Source organism: Rhincodon typus, chromosome 11 (genome assembly GCF_021869965.1).
Source record: "Rhincodon typus isolate 14 chromosome 11, sRhiTyp1.1, whole genome shotgun sequence".
Classification (NCBI taxonomy): Eukaryota; Metazoa; Chordata; class Chondrichthyes; order Orectolobiformes; family Rhincodontidae; genus Rhincodon; species Rhincodon typus.
In genome coordinates, this window is record NC_063342.1 from 27,198,372 (window position 1) to 27,214,337 (window position 15,966).

At 38.0% G+C, this 15,966-nt stretch overlaps 1 protein-coding gene across 1 annotated transcript in view; it reads right to left on the bottom strand.

Annotated features, from left to right (window-relative positions):
• Positions 1-7,530: 7,530 nt before the first annotated feature.
• LOC109911646 (target of Nesh-SH3) overlaps positions 7,531-15,966 on the bottom strand; it is a 286,431-nt gene continuing 277,995 nt past the window's right edge. The window contains exons 51-52 of the mRNA XM_048603066.1: positions 10,912-11,034; positions 7,531-9,942 (exon numbers count right to left, since the gene is read on the bottom strand). Of these exons, the coding sequence (XP_048459023.1) occupies positions 9,827-9,942; positions 10,912-11,034 (239 nt within the window). The 3' untranslated portion in view covers positions 7,531-9,826. The remainder of the gene's footprint in view (positions 9,943-10,911; positions 11,035-15,966) is intronic.

The following is a 15,966-nucleotide window of genomic DNA, read 5'->3' on the forward strand; positions in this document are numbered from 1 at the left end:
CAAAAACAGTCCTGGTGCTGTTCAATCTTGATTTCTCCCTCTTCTTGTTTCCAAAAGCAACCTCAACAACACGTAACACTTGTTTTTCAAGTTGTAAACCAATTTCCTGGTAGTCCAGCTATCGAAATCTAACTTCCGTTTTAGTTTATAATTCCAAACAACTAGAAACGTGGTCTGATACTTCTTGCCACTCTTCAACACAATGAAACTCCATATTTAGATGTTTCATAACAAGGAAATCATAACAGAATGAAATTTGTTATTCATCCCCATTCCTTATGCAATATTTCAACATTTTTTTCTTATTTACTTCCCAAATTCTTAAACTCTTTCAACACACTCACATTCTTGATAATGCATCAGTTATAATACAATCTTTTCTAGCAATATGAAGGTTTTACATTTGAACGGTTAAATCAATAAACTTCATCAGAACTGGCTTCTCTATCCCTGATTCTTTATCATGCAATAACAATGGGCCTACCCGCAAGTCAGTAGCTTCAGTTACCATTTTAAAATATTTCATACTGTCATGGCAGCCAACTCTGTTCATTTATTAGAATTGGTTTCAGTTTCTCAAAGGCTGCTTGGCAATCTGCTGACGGTACCATTGTTGCCTGTTTTCATAATCAATCTGTTATTCTCAGTTGACGTTATGCTCACTTTTCAGATAAAATCCACATATTGCTAAAAATCGCATGATTTCCTGTTTAGTTTAGGAACAGGGAATTCTATTGGAGACTTCACTTTTGCTGTTCTTGCTAACACTTGCTGTTGCCATATAGTATGACTTGGGTAAGTTACCCTTGCTTTTGCAGATGTACTGTTGGCAAGATTAATTACTAAGCCAGCTAACTGTAGTTGTTTAAATAGGTCTTCTAGTTGTTTTACATGATCTTCCTAGGTATTTGTATTTATAATATTGTCTAAATAAGCTGCACTGTATGGCACTTTAGCTATGACTTGAGTCATAAGACTTTGGAATGTATCTAGAGCATTCTTAAACCAGAGGACACCACTACACATTGTTACATCAAGTAGGTTATATCAAATATTTCCCAAATATTTGATGTCAGTGGTATTTGCCAATATCTCTTCAATAGATCAATCTTAGAAAAGAAATGAAGCCTTGCTGACCCTATCAATGCAATCTTCTAACCAAGGAATTGTATATGAATCCATTTTTGTTGTTGTACTTTTCTGTAATCTGTGTTGAATCTAGTAGACATTTCTGGTTTGAAAGTCATACCACTGTGAACTTCAACTGCTTTGGCTAGGTTCAATCAGGTGATTTTCTAGAATTCATTGAATTACTGTCTCTACCTGAGTTTGGTTTCCTGGACTTAACCAGTAAGGATGGTATTTCATTGGGTTTGATTCCCTCACAGCCACATTGTGTCTGGCTAACGTAATACATCCAAGTGTATTCCCACAAATTTTATTGAATTTTTTAAATAACCTTCCTAGACTTTCCCATTGACTTTCCTCTAAGTACGAAAATGTTATATAACACGTTCCAATATTTCAGTATTGGCAAGTTGATTTGTGGGAGGTTCATTTTGTGAATAATCTATCTCTCATGCTACCTCACTCTTGCTGTCCATGTCAACCTCCACTATTCTTACTACCTGACAGATTTGCTCTTTCTTGTTGTCTTCTCTGTGATGATATTGTTTCAACATCTTTGTGACATAATGGAATTTTCCTCCTGCAGTCTTGATTATCTACCAGATAAGTTATGTTAATAGCCATCCTAATTATCATTATTGGACCACTGGATCTCACTTTGAGGTTCACCTTGTAAAGATAACACTAAATACTTTGCTGATTCTTCCATCTTTGCTTGTGAAATTTTTAAATGCTTCTTTGAGTGTCTCAAACATGAACATGCAATCCCACATTGAGGATTCATTTGTTTGCCTAAAAAAACCTTTAATTAATTTTAATGGACCTCTTAGCTCGTGACTGTCGATCAGTTTTGAATGGACAAAACCCAGTCGATCTATTTGTAGAATCTCTGGTAGCAGAGTGTAAGAAATCCACCTCTTTGTCTCAATCCTGTGGACACGCATAACAATAGATTATAATCATTGTTTTGAAAGTTTGATTGTATTGCTCCAAAGTTTTGGCTACTCTTACATCTGTTTGTGGTATTAGTTTGACTTCTCATGATGGACTTTATTCAATACCACGCGTAATGGAAAAATAACTGGAAATTGTTCCTATAACCGTTACATCTCTTTAACCTCGTTTGGACTTGCCATGATTTTGAATGAAGGTATAATTTTCACTCCAGCCAAATCATTTCTGGGCAGCTAAGTTGAATCCATCCACAATTTCTTAAAAACTCATACTACCACTGTTTCAAATGACTAGTCAAGTTCTAATTTTACTTTATAAAACGGAACCGAACTGGACTCCTCAATTGTCCATTTATTAGTGCCTTGACTTTTTAGTGAACTCTCTGGAGGCAAACTGTCTCGTTCTCTAGAAAAATAGCTTGTGTGTCCCTTAGTATAGTTATGGGTTTAGTTGCATCATTTGAAGGAAAAAGGGGGTTATCTTTCCTTTTGACACAAACCCTTTGTATGTCTCATTTACCTTATTTGCCTCACCTGCACTCTCAGCAGTTTTTACCTCCAGTTCCCTGGTTATTGTCAAAGCTATAATTTGACCTGTGGTATTTTCATTTTGAGCTCCTCTTTCAGACTTATTCTCATGAACTCCAGTAAGCCCCATAGCCTTTCTATGCAAGTTCAAGCATTCTCAATCAAAGTGTCCATCTTTATTGCAGTGAAAACACTTAGGATTTTGATTTTCACCTTTATCTCCCTTAAAAACCAGTTGTTTATAAATTCTTCTGTCAGAGCACTTTCTCGTGTCTACCTGTCACAATTACTTTGTTTCATGCTTCAAATTCAATGTAAGTTTGTCCATGCTACTTTCTTAAATTTCAAAACTTTGGACTGCATTTTTCAGGGACTTCTCACATGTACATAGAATAACACCTTTATACTGCATTATAATTCATAGAAATCTCTTCTGACAGTGAAGCATAAATTGCATGTGCTCTACTTGTCAACCTGCTCTGTCTGAGTAGTGTCCAGTTTTTCTTTGACCACTTCTTTTGTCTCACTATTTAATAAAATGATATAGAAATGCATCCTCATCCTTCTCCTCAAATTTGGAACAAACACGAATAATTCCTTACTGGACTTCAGTTTTAAGTCTGGGATTTTTTCATTCGTGCCATATTTTTCAATTTCTAGTTATATAATTTTAAACCACTATTCTTATAGCTCTCCTGAAATGTTTGTTCTTGCTGTTTCTCTTTGAGCTCAAGTCTTTTAAGTTTCCTTTCAACTTCATTTCCATTCTTTTCAATTCCCACTCTGTCTCAAGCTGTTTCATTTTTTCCCTTGTGTTCAAGCTATAACTGACTCTGATGCCTCGCTATTAGGAGTACCTGTCCTGTCATTTCTACCAAGCCCAAGTGCTGTGCTAGTACTTCAATTATCCTTTGTCTTCTTAGCTCTAGCAGGCAATTCCAGTTCTGACAGCTCTTTTTTGTTTATTTGAATCTTGCAAATTTGTCAGGGATATCTCTTCCAACTGCAGGAAGGGTTTAGATGCTTCTAATTCTTATTTTAGTATGGCGAACTTCGTATCTGTCATTTTTATTTTTCACACCTTCACCACCACCTCCTCATCCTGCCTTGCTTTGTTCTAGTCCAAAATATCCAGGAGGAGCCCCCAAACATTTGTCACAACTTGACTGGGAAACTGCACCAATAATTAAGAACAGTAAAAATATGAGATTCGTAAATAATATCCACACAGACACACACAATCAATTAAGACAGACAAAAGCCACGCAGTTCATTACCTATGTAATGGATAAAACAGAATATAAACAGGGGAAACAACGTTCTGAAGATCAAAAGTCTGGTTCACAAGGTGCAAGGACCTTTTTCTCTGTCCTTTTGATTTTTCAGTGCTAAGACACTGTTGTTTGTAGAGTAATGATTCTTCAGATCAGTGGTTGATCAGGTGAACTTGGGTCTTTTCTTGTATGAATTCTTTTAAGCTTTTTGGACTTTTCTGTCTTGTGAGGGTGTGGTATATAGACTGGATATTTTCATACTTTGCTGCTGTTAATGCTTAGAACTTTGGTTGAACATCAGAGAGTTACACTCAGAACTATTGCCAGGCAAAGCATCCGTCACTCAAAAGATTCTTGCTGTTGACCAATCTTGATACTTCCCCCTCTATTTCCAAAAAGCAACATATGGCACAGCTCAACAACATGGACCACTTGTTTGTCAAATTGTAAATAAATTTCATGGTATTCCAATTACAGCAGTCTAACCTCCATTTCAGTTTATAGTTCCAAAAAAAATTAAAATGTTGTCTCTTACAGTAAGAAAGTGAAATGTCAAAAACATGAATTACCTTTTGCTTGTAAAGAGATTCATTTTTTCCACAACTTCAATATGATTTACCATTGGGTCATGTTGACCATGTGACAGAAACAGGACTTAGAAGGAATTCACCAAAAACGAATATTGCTAACAGTAATAGGTATGTCAAGTAATAGGGCAGTTGAAAATGGAAGAGGTAAATTAGGCAATGCTATGAGACGTAAGATGAAAAAGAGGAGAGGCAACAAATGCCAATGTGCACAAATAAGAAAAAGGCCCTTAACTTACCATGAACAAAGGCTAGGAGATTCGCCAGCAAGTGTTGTTATTTGCATATTGATATACGCTGGGGATTTTTTTTGTAGAGTAATGAATATAGTGAAACGTCTTAAAGCATTTCAGTAGAAAGTGTGATTAAATACAGTTTGATGCTGAGTCACATTAGGTCAAGTGACTGAAGACTTGATTAATTTTTTTTAAATTGAGTATGTGGGCTTTATTGGCTGGGCCTGGGTTATATTCGCGACCTCCCAATAGCCAGGAGGAGATAGAAGAACGGACCTGTAAGTAGATCCTGGAAAGATGTAAAAACAACAGAGTTATAGTGGGATGCTTTTAACTTCCCCAACATTGACTGGGACTCCCTTATTTCGAGGGCCTTGGATGGGAAAGAATATGCTAGATGCAAGCAGGATGATTTCTTGAAACAACATGGAGATAGTCCAACTAGGGAAGGGTTTATACTAGATCTTGTATTTGAGAACGAGCCTGGCCAGGTGATTTGAAGCTTCGCTGGGGGAGCACTTTAGGAACAGTGATCATAATTCTGCAGTTTTTAAATAGTTATGGATATGGATAAGGATAAGACTGGTCCTCAAGTGAAAGTGTTAAATTGAGTGGGGTATTGGGGGGGTGGGCTAGTTACAACAGTATAAGGCAGGAATTGTAGAAGATAAATTAGGGCAGCTGTTTGAGGGTAAATCTACATCTGACGTATGGGAGTCTTTTAAAGGCCAGTTGATCAGACTTCAGGATCAGCATGTTCCTGTAAGGATGAAAGATAAGGATAGCAAGATTAAGGAACCTCGAATGATGAGACATATTGAAAGGTTAGTCAAAAAGTAAAAGGAAGCATATGTAAGGTTTAGGAAACTGAAATCAGATAAGGCCCTTGAGGAATATAAGGGAAGCAGGAAAGAACTTAAAGGAATTGGGAGGGCTAAAAGGACCATGAAATGTCATTGGCAAACAGGATTAAGGAGAATCCTAGGGTGTTTTGTACGTATATTATAAGCAAGAGTACAGCGAGGGAAAAGGCAAATTCAAACGAGGTTAATGTAGGAATTTGTGCATGGAGCCAGAGGAAGTGGGTAAGGTCCTTTTTAATGAGTACTTCATATTGATATTCACCAAAGAGAAAGACATGGATGATGACGGGATTAGGGAGGAGTATGTTGATGTTGAAGTGGTGGTGGTGGTGGTGATGGTGATGATGATATCTTGAAGAACATTGTTTATAGAGCCCTGGCTCTGATTGAATCCTATCAGGATGCTGAGGGAGGCAAGAGAGGAGATTGCTAGAGCCTTGCAGACATCTTTGTATCCTTTTTGAGCCACAGGTGAGGTCCCAAAAGACTGGAGAATAACCAGTGTTGTTCCTTTATTTAAGAAAGACACCAGGAAAACTTAGGGAAATTATTAAAGAAGATCATAGAAAACAGAGGTGCTGGAGGGGTGTGTTTCTGATTGGAGGTTTGTGACCAGTGGTATTCTACAAGGATCTCTGTTTTTCATCCAAATCATTTGTATAAATTACAATGTCCCTGGTATGATTAGGAAGTTTGCAGATAACACAAATTGGTGGAGTTGTGGATAGTGAGGAATGTTGTCAAAGGATATAGATTATTTAGAAAGTTGGACAAAGAAATGGCGTGAAGATTAATCCAGACCAGTGAGAGGTGATGTATTTTGGGAGGTCCAATGCAGGAGGAAAGTATACGTAAATAGCAGGACCCTTAGGAGTATTGATGTACAGAAAGATCTTGCAGTGGAAGTCCATTGCTCACTGAAAGAAGCAACACAGTGGAGAAGGTGTACAGTATACTTAGAGATAGTAAGAAGTGCTGATGCTGGAGTCAGAGATAACACGGTGTGGAGCTGGAGGAACACAGCAGGCCAGACATCATCAGAGGAGCTGGAAAGCTGACGTCTTGGTTTGGGTCGGGGCCCGAAACGTCAGCTTTCCTGCTCCTCTGATGCTGTCTGGCCTGCTGTGTTCCTCCAGCTCCACATGGTGTTATCTGTGTACAGCATGCTTGCCTTCTTCAGTCTGGACATTGACTGTAAATGATGGCAAGTCATGTTGCAGCTTTACAAAACTTCCGTAAGGCCATATTTGGAGTATAGTGTGCTTGTCTGGTTGCCACAGTATAGGAAGGATGTGGAGGCTTTGGAGACACTTTAAAAGAGGTTTACCAGGATGTTGCCTGGATTGGAATGTAGTAGTTATAAGGAGAGATCGGACAAAATTGGATTGTTTTCAGTCGGCATCAGAGACTTGAGGGGGCAACGTGGTAGAAGTATATAAAATTAAGAAGCATAGGTTTAAAGTGAGTGGGAAAGATTTAAAGGAGATATGTAAGGCAAGTTTAATTTTACGCAGAGAGTGGCAGGTGCCTGGAATGTGCTTCCAGGGCAGGTGGCAGAAGCAGGTATGATAGCAACATTTTGACAGACACGTGAACCTGAATAGAGGAATATAACAGGCAGATGATTTAGGGTTAGTTTAGAATGGCCTTATGATCAGCACAGACATGGTAGGCTGAAAGGCTTGCTCCTGTGCTGCACTGTTCTGTGTGTTCATTCTAAGTCAGAATGGTGAGTGACATGGAGAGGAACTTGGAGAGGTGAAGTTCTCATGGATCTGTTATTCTCGTCCTAGATCTGGATGGTGCTGCGGGTGAAGACTTTTTTAATAAAGGGAGAGAATTTTGAAACTCGGGGCCGACAATATAGAAAGAGAATATGTTTATAATTGTTAAAAAGTGTCTTCTGATTTGTTGCTAATAATTTACATTAAGATTGCACTGGTGACACAACAAACTGGTAATAAAGGTTGGCATTAAACTTTATTTACTTATGTCTTTATTCTCGAGTATGACAGCATAAATGACCGCTATGGGCAGCCTTGCAAAATTTCTCAAAAACTCTGCTCAAGTAAAGCTGCTGACAATCTAAATACTAACTGCAGCCATCTTTCAGAACTAAACTCATGTTACTAGCAATGTCACAAGGGAGAAAAAGTATATATTAGTATGCATTACTATTCTATAATATCCATTTGTGGTAAGAATATTAGGCAACAACCTCCACAAGTACTGAATATATTTTGCTACACCAACAAAGCTAAATGTCTGTGAGCATTTGAACTTTTTGTGTGGCTGAAGGTTTGGTTGCATATTTCAGTATGGGTGTTTTCAACATCTCCACATTGTGAGCAGAGAGTTGCTAACTGCCTAAGAATGGTGCTAGAGATCTCAGCTGAGGACGTTGCAACTTGCTAGTTGAGCATGTCCATGAATGATTGCTTGCTCAGTTGCTGTGATGAGATTTCTGTATGGACCTGAATAAAATGAGCGTTTGTGCATAAATTTGTTTGGATAGTCTAGTTTCTCTAATGTGGCCAGTGTTTGGCAAACACTGTACTGCCACAGGGAGGTGCTCATTTGACTCAATACATTGTGAGCAGATGTATGTTAGCTTTGCTTTTCTGTGGGGGCATGTGAGCATTGGTGTAGTCTGTCATTTCTATTGTGTTTAGTTACTTGCTAGATGTGGTATTAGATATAAACCTTGTTATGTGCATGGATGTAGGTAACATAAGGAAGCATGCAGAATACTGATGACTGAGCATTTGAAATCAGGTGTACAGACAGGTGGTAGATACAATTTTGTGCTTGTTCTGACACTGGTGAATTACTGCATCCAATTAGGTGTTTAGAAATTAGTGACCTATCTGGACATGCACAGATATTTGGTACTGTCTATATGAGCACGTGCAGATAAGTGAGCATTGCGAAATTTACCAAAATCTGCTCTAATAATACTATTAACCATCTAAAAATATTAATTGTAGCCATGTATCTAGAACTATATTTACAATAGCAATGCCATTTTGGGGAAATTGCGCATGTTAGAATTACTTATACGATCCATTTGTGGTAAGATGAAAGGCAAAAGAACATCAAATACTGAAAAAATTGTAACAGCAATAAATGCAAGCATCCTTAAGTGGGTGTGTATGGATGTTTGTTTGTTGAATATAATATAGATGCAGTTATTTGTAGGGGTATTTGTGGACGTATAGTCTTGTATGCTCACCATCACATGGATATTTACATGCACTAACCAAAAAAGTTGACATTTTAAACATTTTGAATGTTACAATATCTTGGCTGTAAATATTTAGCTTAGTTCAGTACTGAATAAAGTAATGTATGATCAACTTAACAAACAGAATCAAGAGTTTTTTTGTCCACAGATACCTTCAGTACACTTTTTTGGACAAAAACAAGGCATATACGTAGTTGCACTACACAATTTCATTTTGGGTACAGTTTGTAATATTACAGGCTGCTTAAGGATACCCAGCAAGAGAAATTGCTCCATTCTGTTGCTGAAGCTCATTGTTCAGCAAATCTAAATAAAAAAAAAAAACCCTTCTATACTTTGTGAATAGAAGTTACAATTTATGTTCTGTGTTTTTAAATACATTCCTGATAAATAACATTTAAACTATTATATTCAGAACTGAGGGCATAGGGAGCCAGCTTCCCAATATCAAAACCTGTGTTTTAAAAAAAAAAATTTGGATGTATGTTTTGATAAATAAAACACATTTTATAGGACTTTTTAAACCAAAGACAGACTTGTTAATGGTTACAAACTAGGCAGTACTACCATTTATTTACACCACGCTTGAGTAGTGAGCACTAACTTATCTTTATATATTTAGATGTTTACATAAATTTTTAAATGGTCACTAGTGCATCTTCTGAAAGGAACACTTATTTTTGTCATCTGACATTGTTTTAAATAAGTGCAAGTTGGTCAGAAAATTGCTAGAAATACTCTATTAATGTTATTTTTTACTGCCCAGTTTGGTGATCACATTGTTCTAAAGCTTTTTAGGTTGTGTAAATAATTACAATTATGTGCCTTGGAATGGGTACAATTCACCCTGTACCACATTACATAAAGACTTCTTTATGGCTTCTTTAAAGTAAAGAAAAAACATCCTGTACACTACATGGTCTATTTAAATCTTACACTGAATATAAGGAACAATATTGGTGGAATATAAAATGATTCAGTTCCTTTGATTTTTCATAAGGCAGTTGTTAGATTCACCATTGCCCAGGAATGGCTATACCGCACTCGTACCAATGGACGTAATTGATGTGTGTTCGTCCACCTATTGTACCAAACATAACCGGCTCCTGGCGAACACTTCGGTAAAAACCTACAAGTTACAAGAAAACAGTCTTACTTAAAGTAACATGTTACTGATGGTATTAAATGTTATGATTTTCTCAATTCTGGCTAACTTGGGATCTATGCAGCCTGTTCTTTATCAATAGTTTTAATGTAATACATGCACTTTGAATGTACACGGTTTCCCCTTCAACCGACACGATGGAGAACATTTAGAAACATCACTTTTTCAACGAAATGTTAAATTGGACTTCTCTCCCTATTGCGTTACCCACGGGATGTCTTCAGTGCAAATGCCAAGGAGTATTTGGCTGCCCAACATCTTAAAACCACAGTAAAGATAAACATGAAATGCAATTGTTGCAGTCTAGACTTTTCCTTTAGTCTATGTTGTACTAAAGGTCTCTGCAGGACTAGAAACATTTTTTTTCTGGTATAACTGGCTTGTTAGTTTCCAGGTTTTGAACCATACATCAGATAACTAAATTCCAGATGTCCTGTAAGCAACTTTAATAGATTGAACAAAGGGAATAATGAAAGAGAGTAAAGTTGTGAAGGAAAGAAAATTACAGTAATCTGATGTTTTCAAAACTTTGGCTATGAAAGGATTCTGCTTGTAAACGATCAAAAACTGAGCCAGGTCAAACATTACAATTCCTTCCTGTGAATATTACTCAAAACAGGGCTGAGACTTGTGCATTCCTCAGATAACAAACTCTAGAACTTTTACACAGAGTACAATTAACTGGTAGCATTTGTCTCTACTGAGGAACGTGACCATTGGTTTGAATTCAAGATTGTAGTTTGAAGCAGAAACTGTGGCAACACAGCAAAACAATCTTTAAGGGAGTGTGAACCACTAATTTCAATTTGTACGATAACTTTCCTAGATAAGTGCAATGCTTTCATCTCCGCTATGTAATCACGTACTAAAACATTGCGCAATCTGGGCTAACGGATCATAATCAGGCAATTACAATTATTGAATTCAGTTCACCTTGTCTGATTGGCAATTGTTCAGGAAGGAGATGTTCCCCTGTTCTACCATCCAGGAATGAGTCCACAAATTGACAGTGATCCTCCCCATGCCCAGATAAATCTCCTATGTTGTAGAAAATACCTATATTTTTAAACAATAAAGAATAGTATCTGGTTTAGTAACAATGCTAAATTGTCTTAAGAGTTTCTATACTCTGATACTCAATTGCAGGTTATTTTTCCTTCAGTGAATTGCATGTTCCATTTTGTACAGTACATATGTTAGTCGAAGACGTGAATTGCATGAAAATTACTGCAACCTGTATTGCACACTTTACAAGATAATTGCTGGCAAATCACAAAGCAACGCATTTACTTGTTAAACATTGAGTTTATTATTCATTCCTGGATTTTTCATGGGGAGAGATACTTTCCTTAAACTTATGGTGCTTACTGCCAAGGGCCTATACAATACCTCCCAAACTTTCATTAGGTTAATCCACTCAGATGGCTGATGGAACTAGGATAATTCCTGAACTGATTAATTCAATTTCCCCAACCCAACTGCAATCAAGGTGAACCTGCCAATAAGTTTAATGGAAACAGAATAATTGTGCCAGATTTTGTTTCCATGTACTTTTGATGAAATTATCAGCAGGAGGAATTGAATTGCCATGGTTAGTAGCTTGCATATGGCATCCAGCTACTTGGCCCATGTTTCAATTTGCCCATTCTTGTTTTCTAATACAGATGGGTTTCCTCTATCATTCACATAACACTGACCATTGAAATCACAAAAGGAAGACACTTAAACTCACACCAAGCACCCCGTATTCCTGATGCATTTCTCCTCTATATTGCCGTTCGGGAACAGTTAGCCAGGTTTGAGGTGGCTGTATGTCGTTCATCATTCATAAGACATTTACCAGGATAGTCTGAGATCTAGAAAATATTATTCTGAATTGCCATTATATCAATGTTCTATTTGTCTTGTACCAAGCCCAAGAATGCTCAATGATTGATTGTTATGGATTCCAAATTACAGTTACAGCAAGTTGTATCTGACATTACAAATTTAGATGTGTATAATAAGGATTTTCTATTCTAACAAAGACTTTGCATTTATGTGCTGTTAATCTTCCTCGAGATGACATTTTCCAGACACTTCTAGCCTAGGGATTAACTTCATAAGTATCAACCAAAATAAACTGACAACTTATATAAATTATATTTTTCTGCACTGACTTGCAACTGGGTTTGGAATAATTTGCAGTACCATTTTCAACCTGAACCTACAAACAGAACTATAACGCTCTTGGCCAAAAATTCAGTAGCATTCATTTCTGGATATTGAGCCCACAGAATTCTAACTCGCATCCAAATTTGAAAGTCCAAGGGCTTGATAATGTGGGTCTTGCACCTCCATCACATAGTTCTGCAGGAGAGGCTTGCATTGACTCCTGTGCCCATTTTCAGCTAAATGATTAGATAAGGTCTTAATGTAAGAAATAGGAGCAAGAGTACAACATTTGATTTGATTTACTGACATTTATCCCCTCAAACCTGCCCACCCTTCTCTAAGATCATAAAAAGATCTGTCCTAGTTCTCAAATCTGCTATCATGCTACCTTCTTTTAGCCCTCAACTCCTTAATATTTTAAAAACCATATCTACTACCTCTTTAAGAGGAGTTTAAATGAAGAAGTGCTGGACTTTGGCCTGTGACCGAAGGAGCATTGTGGGCTGGGTATGGTGATCATTGGGTTCTGGGGTCTGGAGTAGGGAATGAGGTGGGAGATTATGATACCAGAGAAAGTGCTGTTTACACTAAGTACTTGCCTTAATTTCATGCAATTTAGCATTGGATTTTGCAGGTACAAACAACACTGGTGCTGGCTGCCTCAATGAAAGCCAAAGCTACTTCTCCCTTTTGCAAGTGTTAGATCCATTATTTGCATATGTTAGGTTGGAAAATCAGAAGGTTATTGAGGGTAGGTGGGATTGTGGAATTTGAAACTCAAACAGGTTAACCAGATCTCTCTGAATGGTGACCATACCTGAAGGCCAAATGGTCTACTTCTGCTCCTAATTTGTACAAGATATTAAGAATAGGTAGCATCTCACAACTGGACTTCCGTGTGGCATACGATGATCAGCATCTGAGTTGTATTTTGCCATAATCTGTAACCTCATGACTCAATATATACGTCATGCTCTCATTGAACTGAGGCTGATCCCCAAGCTCACTGAGTGCAGAAAAGTATGCCAGGAGCAGCACAAGATGTACCTCAATGGAGATTCTAATCTGCTGAAGGTACAGCACAGGATTGTCTAAATGTTGAACAGTAATGCTATAGATTTGGGAAGGGATTCCACAACACGACCAGACTGACTAGATCTAATCACTACAGTGCCATGTTCAGTCTTGAATGGTGGTGGACAAATGATCCAAGGAGAATGCTCTACAACCATCCTCATCTTCAATGAGCCCAGTATATCACTGCAGAGCTAAGCATTTCTAACCATTTCTAACCATCTTCAGGTAGTAGTGCCAAATGAATGACCTATCGGTCTCCTCCTGAATTTCCTACATGTTAGATTCTAGTCCTTTGACAATTTGATTCACTCCTTCTAATATAAAAACACCACAGTACAATGAATACAGCAAAGACTTTGGCTATGATAATATCCTGGCTGCAGTGCAGAAGACCTGTGTTCCAGAACCAGCTATATCCCCAATCAAACTGTCCCCGTTACAGTTACAGCTTGGTATCTATCTGACAATGCAGAAACCAGGTATATCCTATGTACAAAAAGCAGAACAAAGCAAATCCAACTGAAAATCACATTTATCTAGCTTTCGGTCATTAAAGTGACAGTAGTTATCATCAATAATTATCTCCAAGAAACTCTTAAAAATCACCTTTAGTAATTGAAATGCTGTTGAATATCAAGTGCTACACCAACATTTTGGGGTCACTAATGATGAGAAGCATAATTGGACAAGCTACATAAGCATGCTGCAAATCAGAGACTGGGAGTTCTGCAGTGAATGACTCGCCACCTGATTCCTCAAAGCTTATCAGCCATCTCCAAGCGACAGGTTATTTAGATAAATGGATTAGTTAAGGAAAGCCAGAATAGATTTAAAGTGAAAATTTAACCAAGTTGACTGAGTTTTTTTTTGACGAGGTAACAAAGGTTAATTAAGACAATGCAATGATGTTGGTGAATTTCTTAAAGGATTTGATAAAGTGTCACATAACAAGTATGCGCAGCAAAATTAAATCCAGTAGTGGCATAATAAGAATTTGATTTAAGTGACAAGAAACAGAGTCACGATGAGCAGTCGTTTTTCAGACCAGAGGAATTTTTCTAGAGAGGTTCCTCAGAGTATTAGGACCATTGTTTTTATTGATCTATATTGACTTTTGGAAGATACAATTCCAAAGGAGGTGCAGGAGCAAAGCAAACTCAAATAATGTACACAAATCATTGAAGATGGCAGGGTAAGTTGAAAAATCAGTCAGACTGGGCTTTATAAACAGATGCCAAGCAACCTTTTTAAAACGTTGCTTTGATCTCATATGAAGTATCATGTCCAGTTCTGGTATCCCACTTGAGGGTGAAAAAGCAGTAGATGGGGATTACGTATGATATATAAGCATAAAAACAAGCCATTCAGCTCAACCAATTCTTGTCTGGATTTGATTCTCCTCCATGATTCCTCACCTATTCATCTACACCCTTCTTACGCTGTTTTCTTCCCCCTTCCCCTTAAATGCATCCATTCTCTTTGCTTCAGCCATTCCCTGGGGTATTGAGTTCCCAACTTTTTGAGAATTCAGAAGAAATTTCTTTACCAAATTAGATTGCTGGGTGACTATCACTTTTTAGAATATCCTTTATTGTCACTTGTACTACAATACAGAGGTATAGGAGTACAGTGAAAAGATTTCACAATTGCTGCCTTTTTAATGGCACTATCTTAGGTACAAATCTTAGAGTAAAAAATATAATGTTCTTACACAAAGAGGATTAAAGGAAAGCATAAGCATTACTTACAGAGGTAGTTGCAACATAGTGAAAAGGTTTTAAATTACATTCTGATAACAGCAGCTCAACTTGTGGCACCAGACCCAAGTCCAACAATTGTCCTACATTGCTCCAGCCTCCATCCCTCTCCTCACAAGCACTCAGCAGCAACCAGGTAAGTCGCGCTGTATCAGGATTTGTACCACAGCCCCTCCATCACCCTGGGCTGCCTGTTAGTCACCTCTAGTTACACACTTCCACACAAGAGAAGACATTCTCTCTCTATCCACTTCATCAAATTCTTCTTATGATTTTAAAGACCTCCATTGTTCACTTGTCAACCTTTTTTCAAGAAAACAGACCCTGATGATACATTGTTATGCATTTCTGATATCATTCTTATAAATCATCTCTGCATCCTCTTCAGTAACTCTGTATCATTTTTTGCATGATAATCAGAACTGCAGATAACAAGGTGTAGAGCTGGATGAACACAGCAGGCCAAGCAGCATCAGAGAACGCTGACGTTTCGGGCCTAGACCCTTCTTCAGAAATGCTATCCACTGAGGTTTTTCCGGAGGAAAGAGGGTAATTTCTTCAGGGTAGGCATCCTTAGAAGAGGCTTCGCAGTGGGGTTAAAATGGTTTCAGAGATAGTAGGAACTGCAGATGCTGGAGAATCTGAGTTAACAAGGTGTAGAGCTGGATGAACACAGCAGGCCAAGCAGCATCAGAGAAGTAGGAAGGCTGACGTTTTGGGCCTAGACCCTTCTTCAGAAATGGGGGAGGGGAAGGGGGTTCTGAAATAAATAGGGAGAGAGGGGGAGGCAGATAGAAGATGGATAGAGGAGAAGATAGGTGGAGAGGAGACAGACAGGTCAAAGAGGCGGGGATGGAGCCAGTAAAGGTGAGTGTAGGTGGGGAGTTAGGGAGGAGATAGGTCAGTCCAGGGAGGACGGACAGGTCAAGGGGGCGGGATGAGGTTAGTAGGTAGGAGATGTGGGTGGGGCTTGAGGTGGGAGGAGGGGATAGGTGGGAGG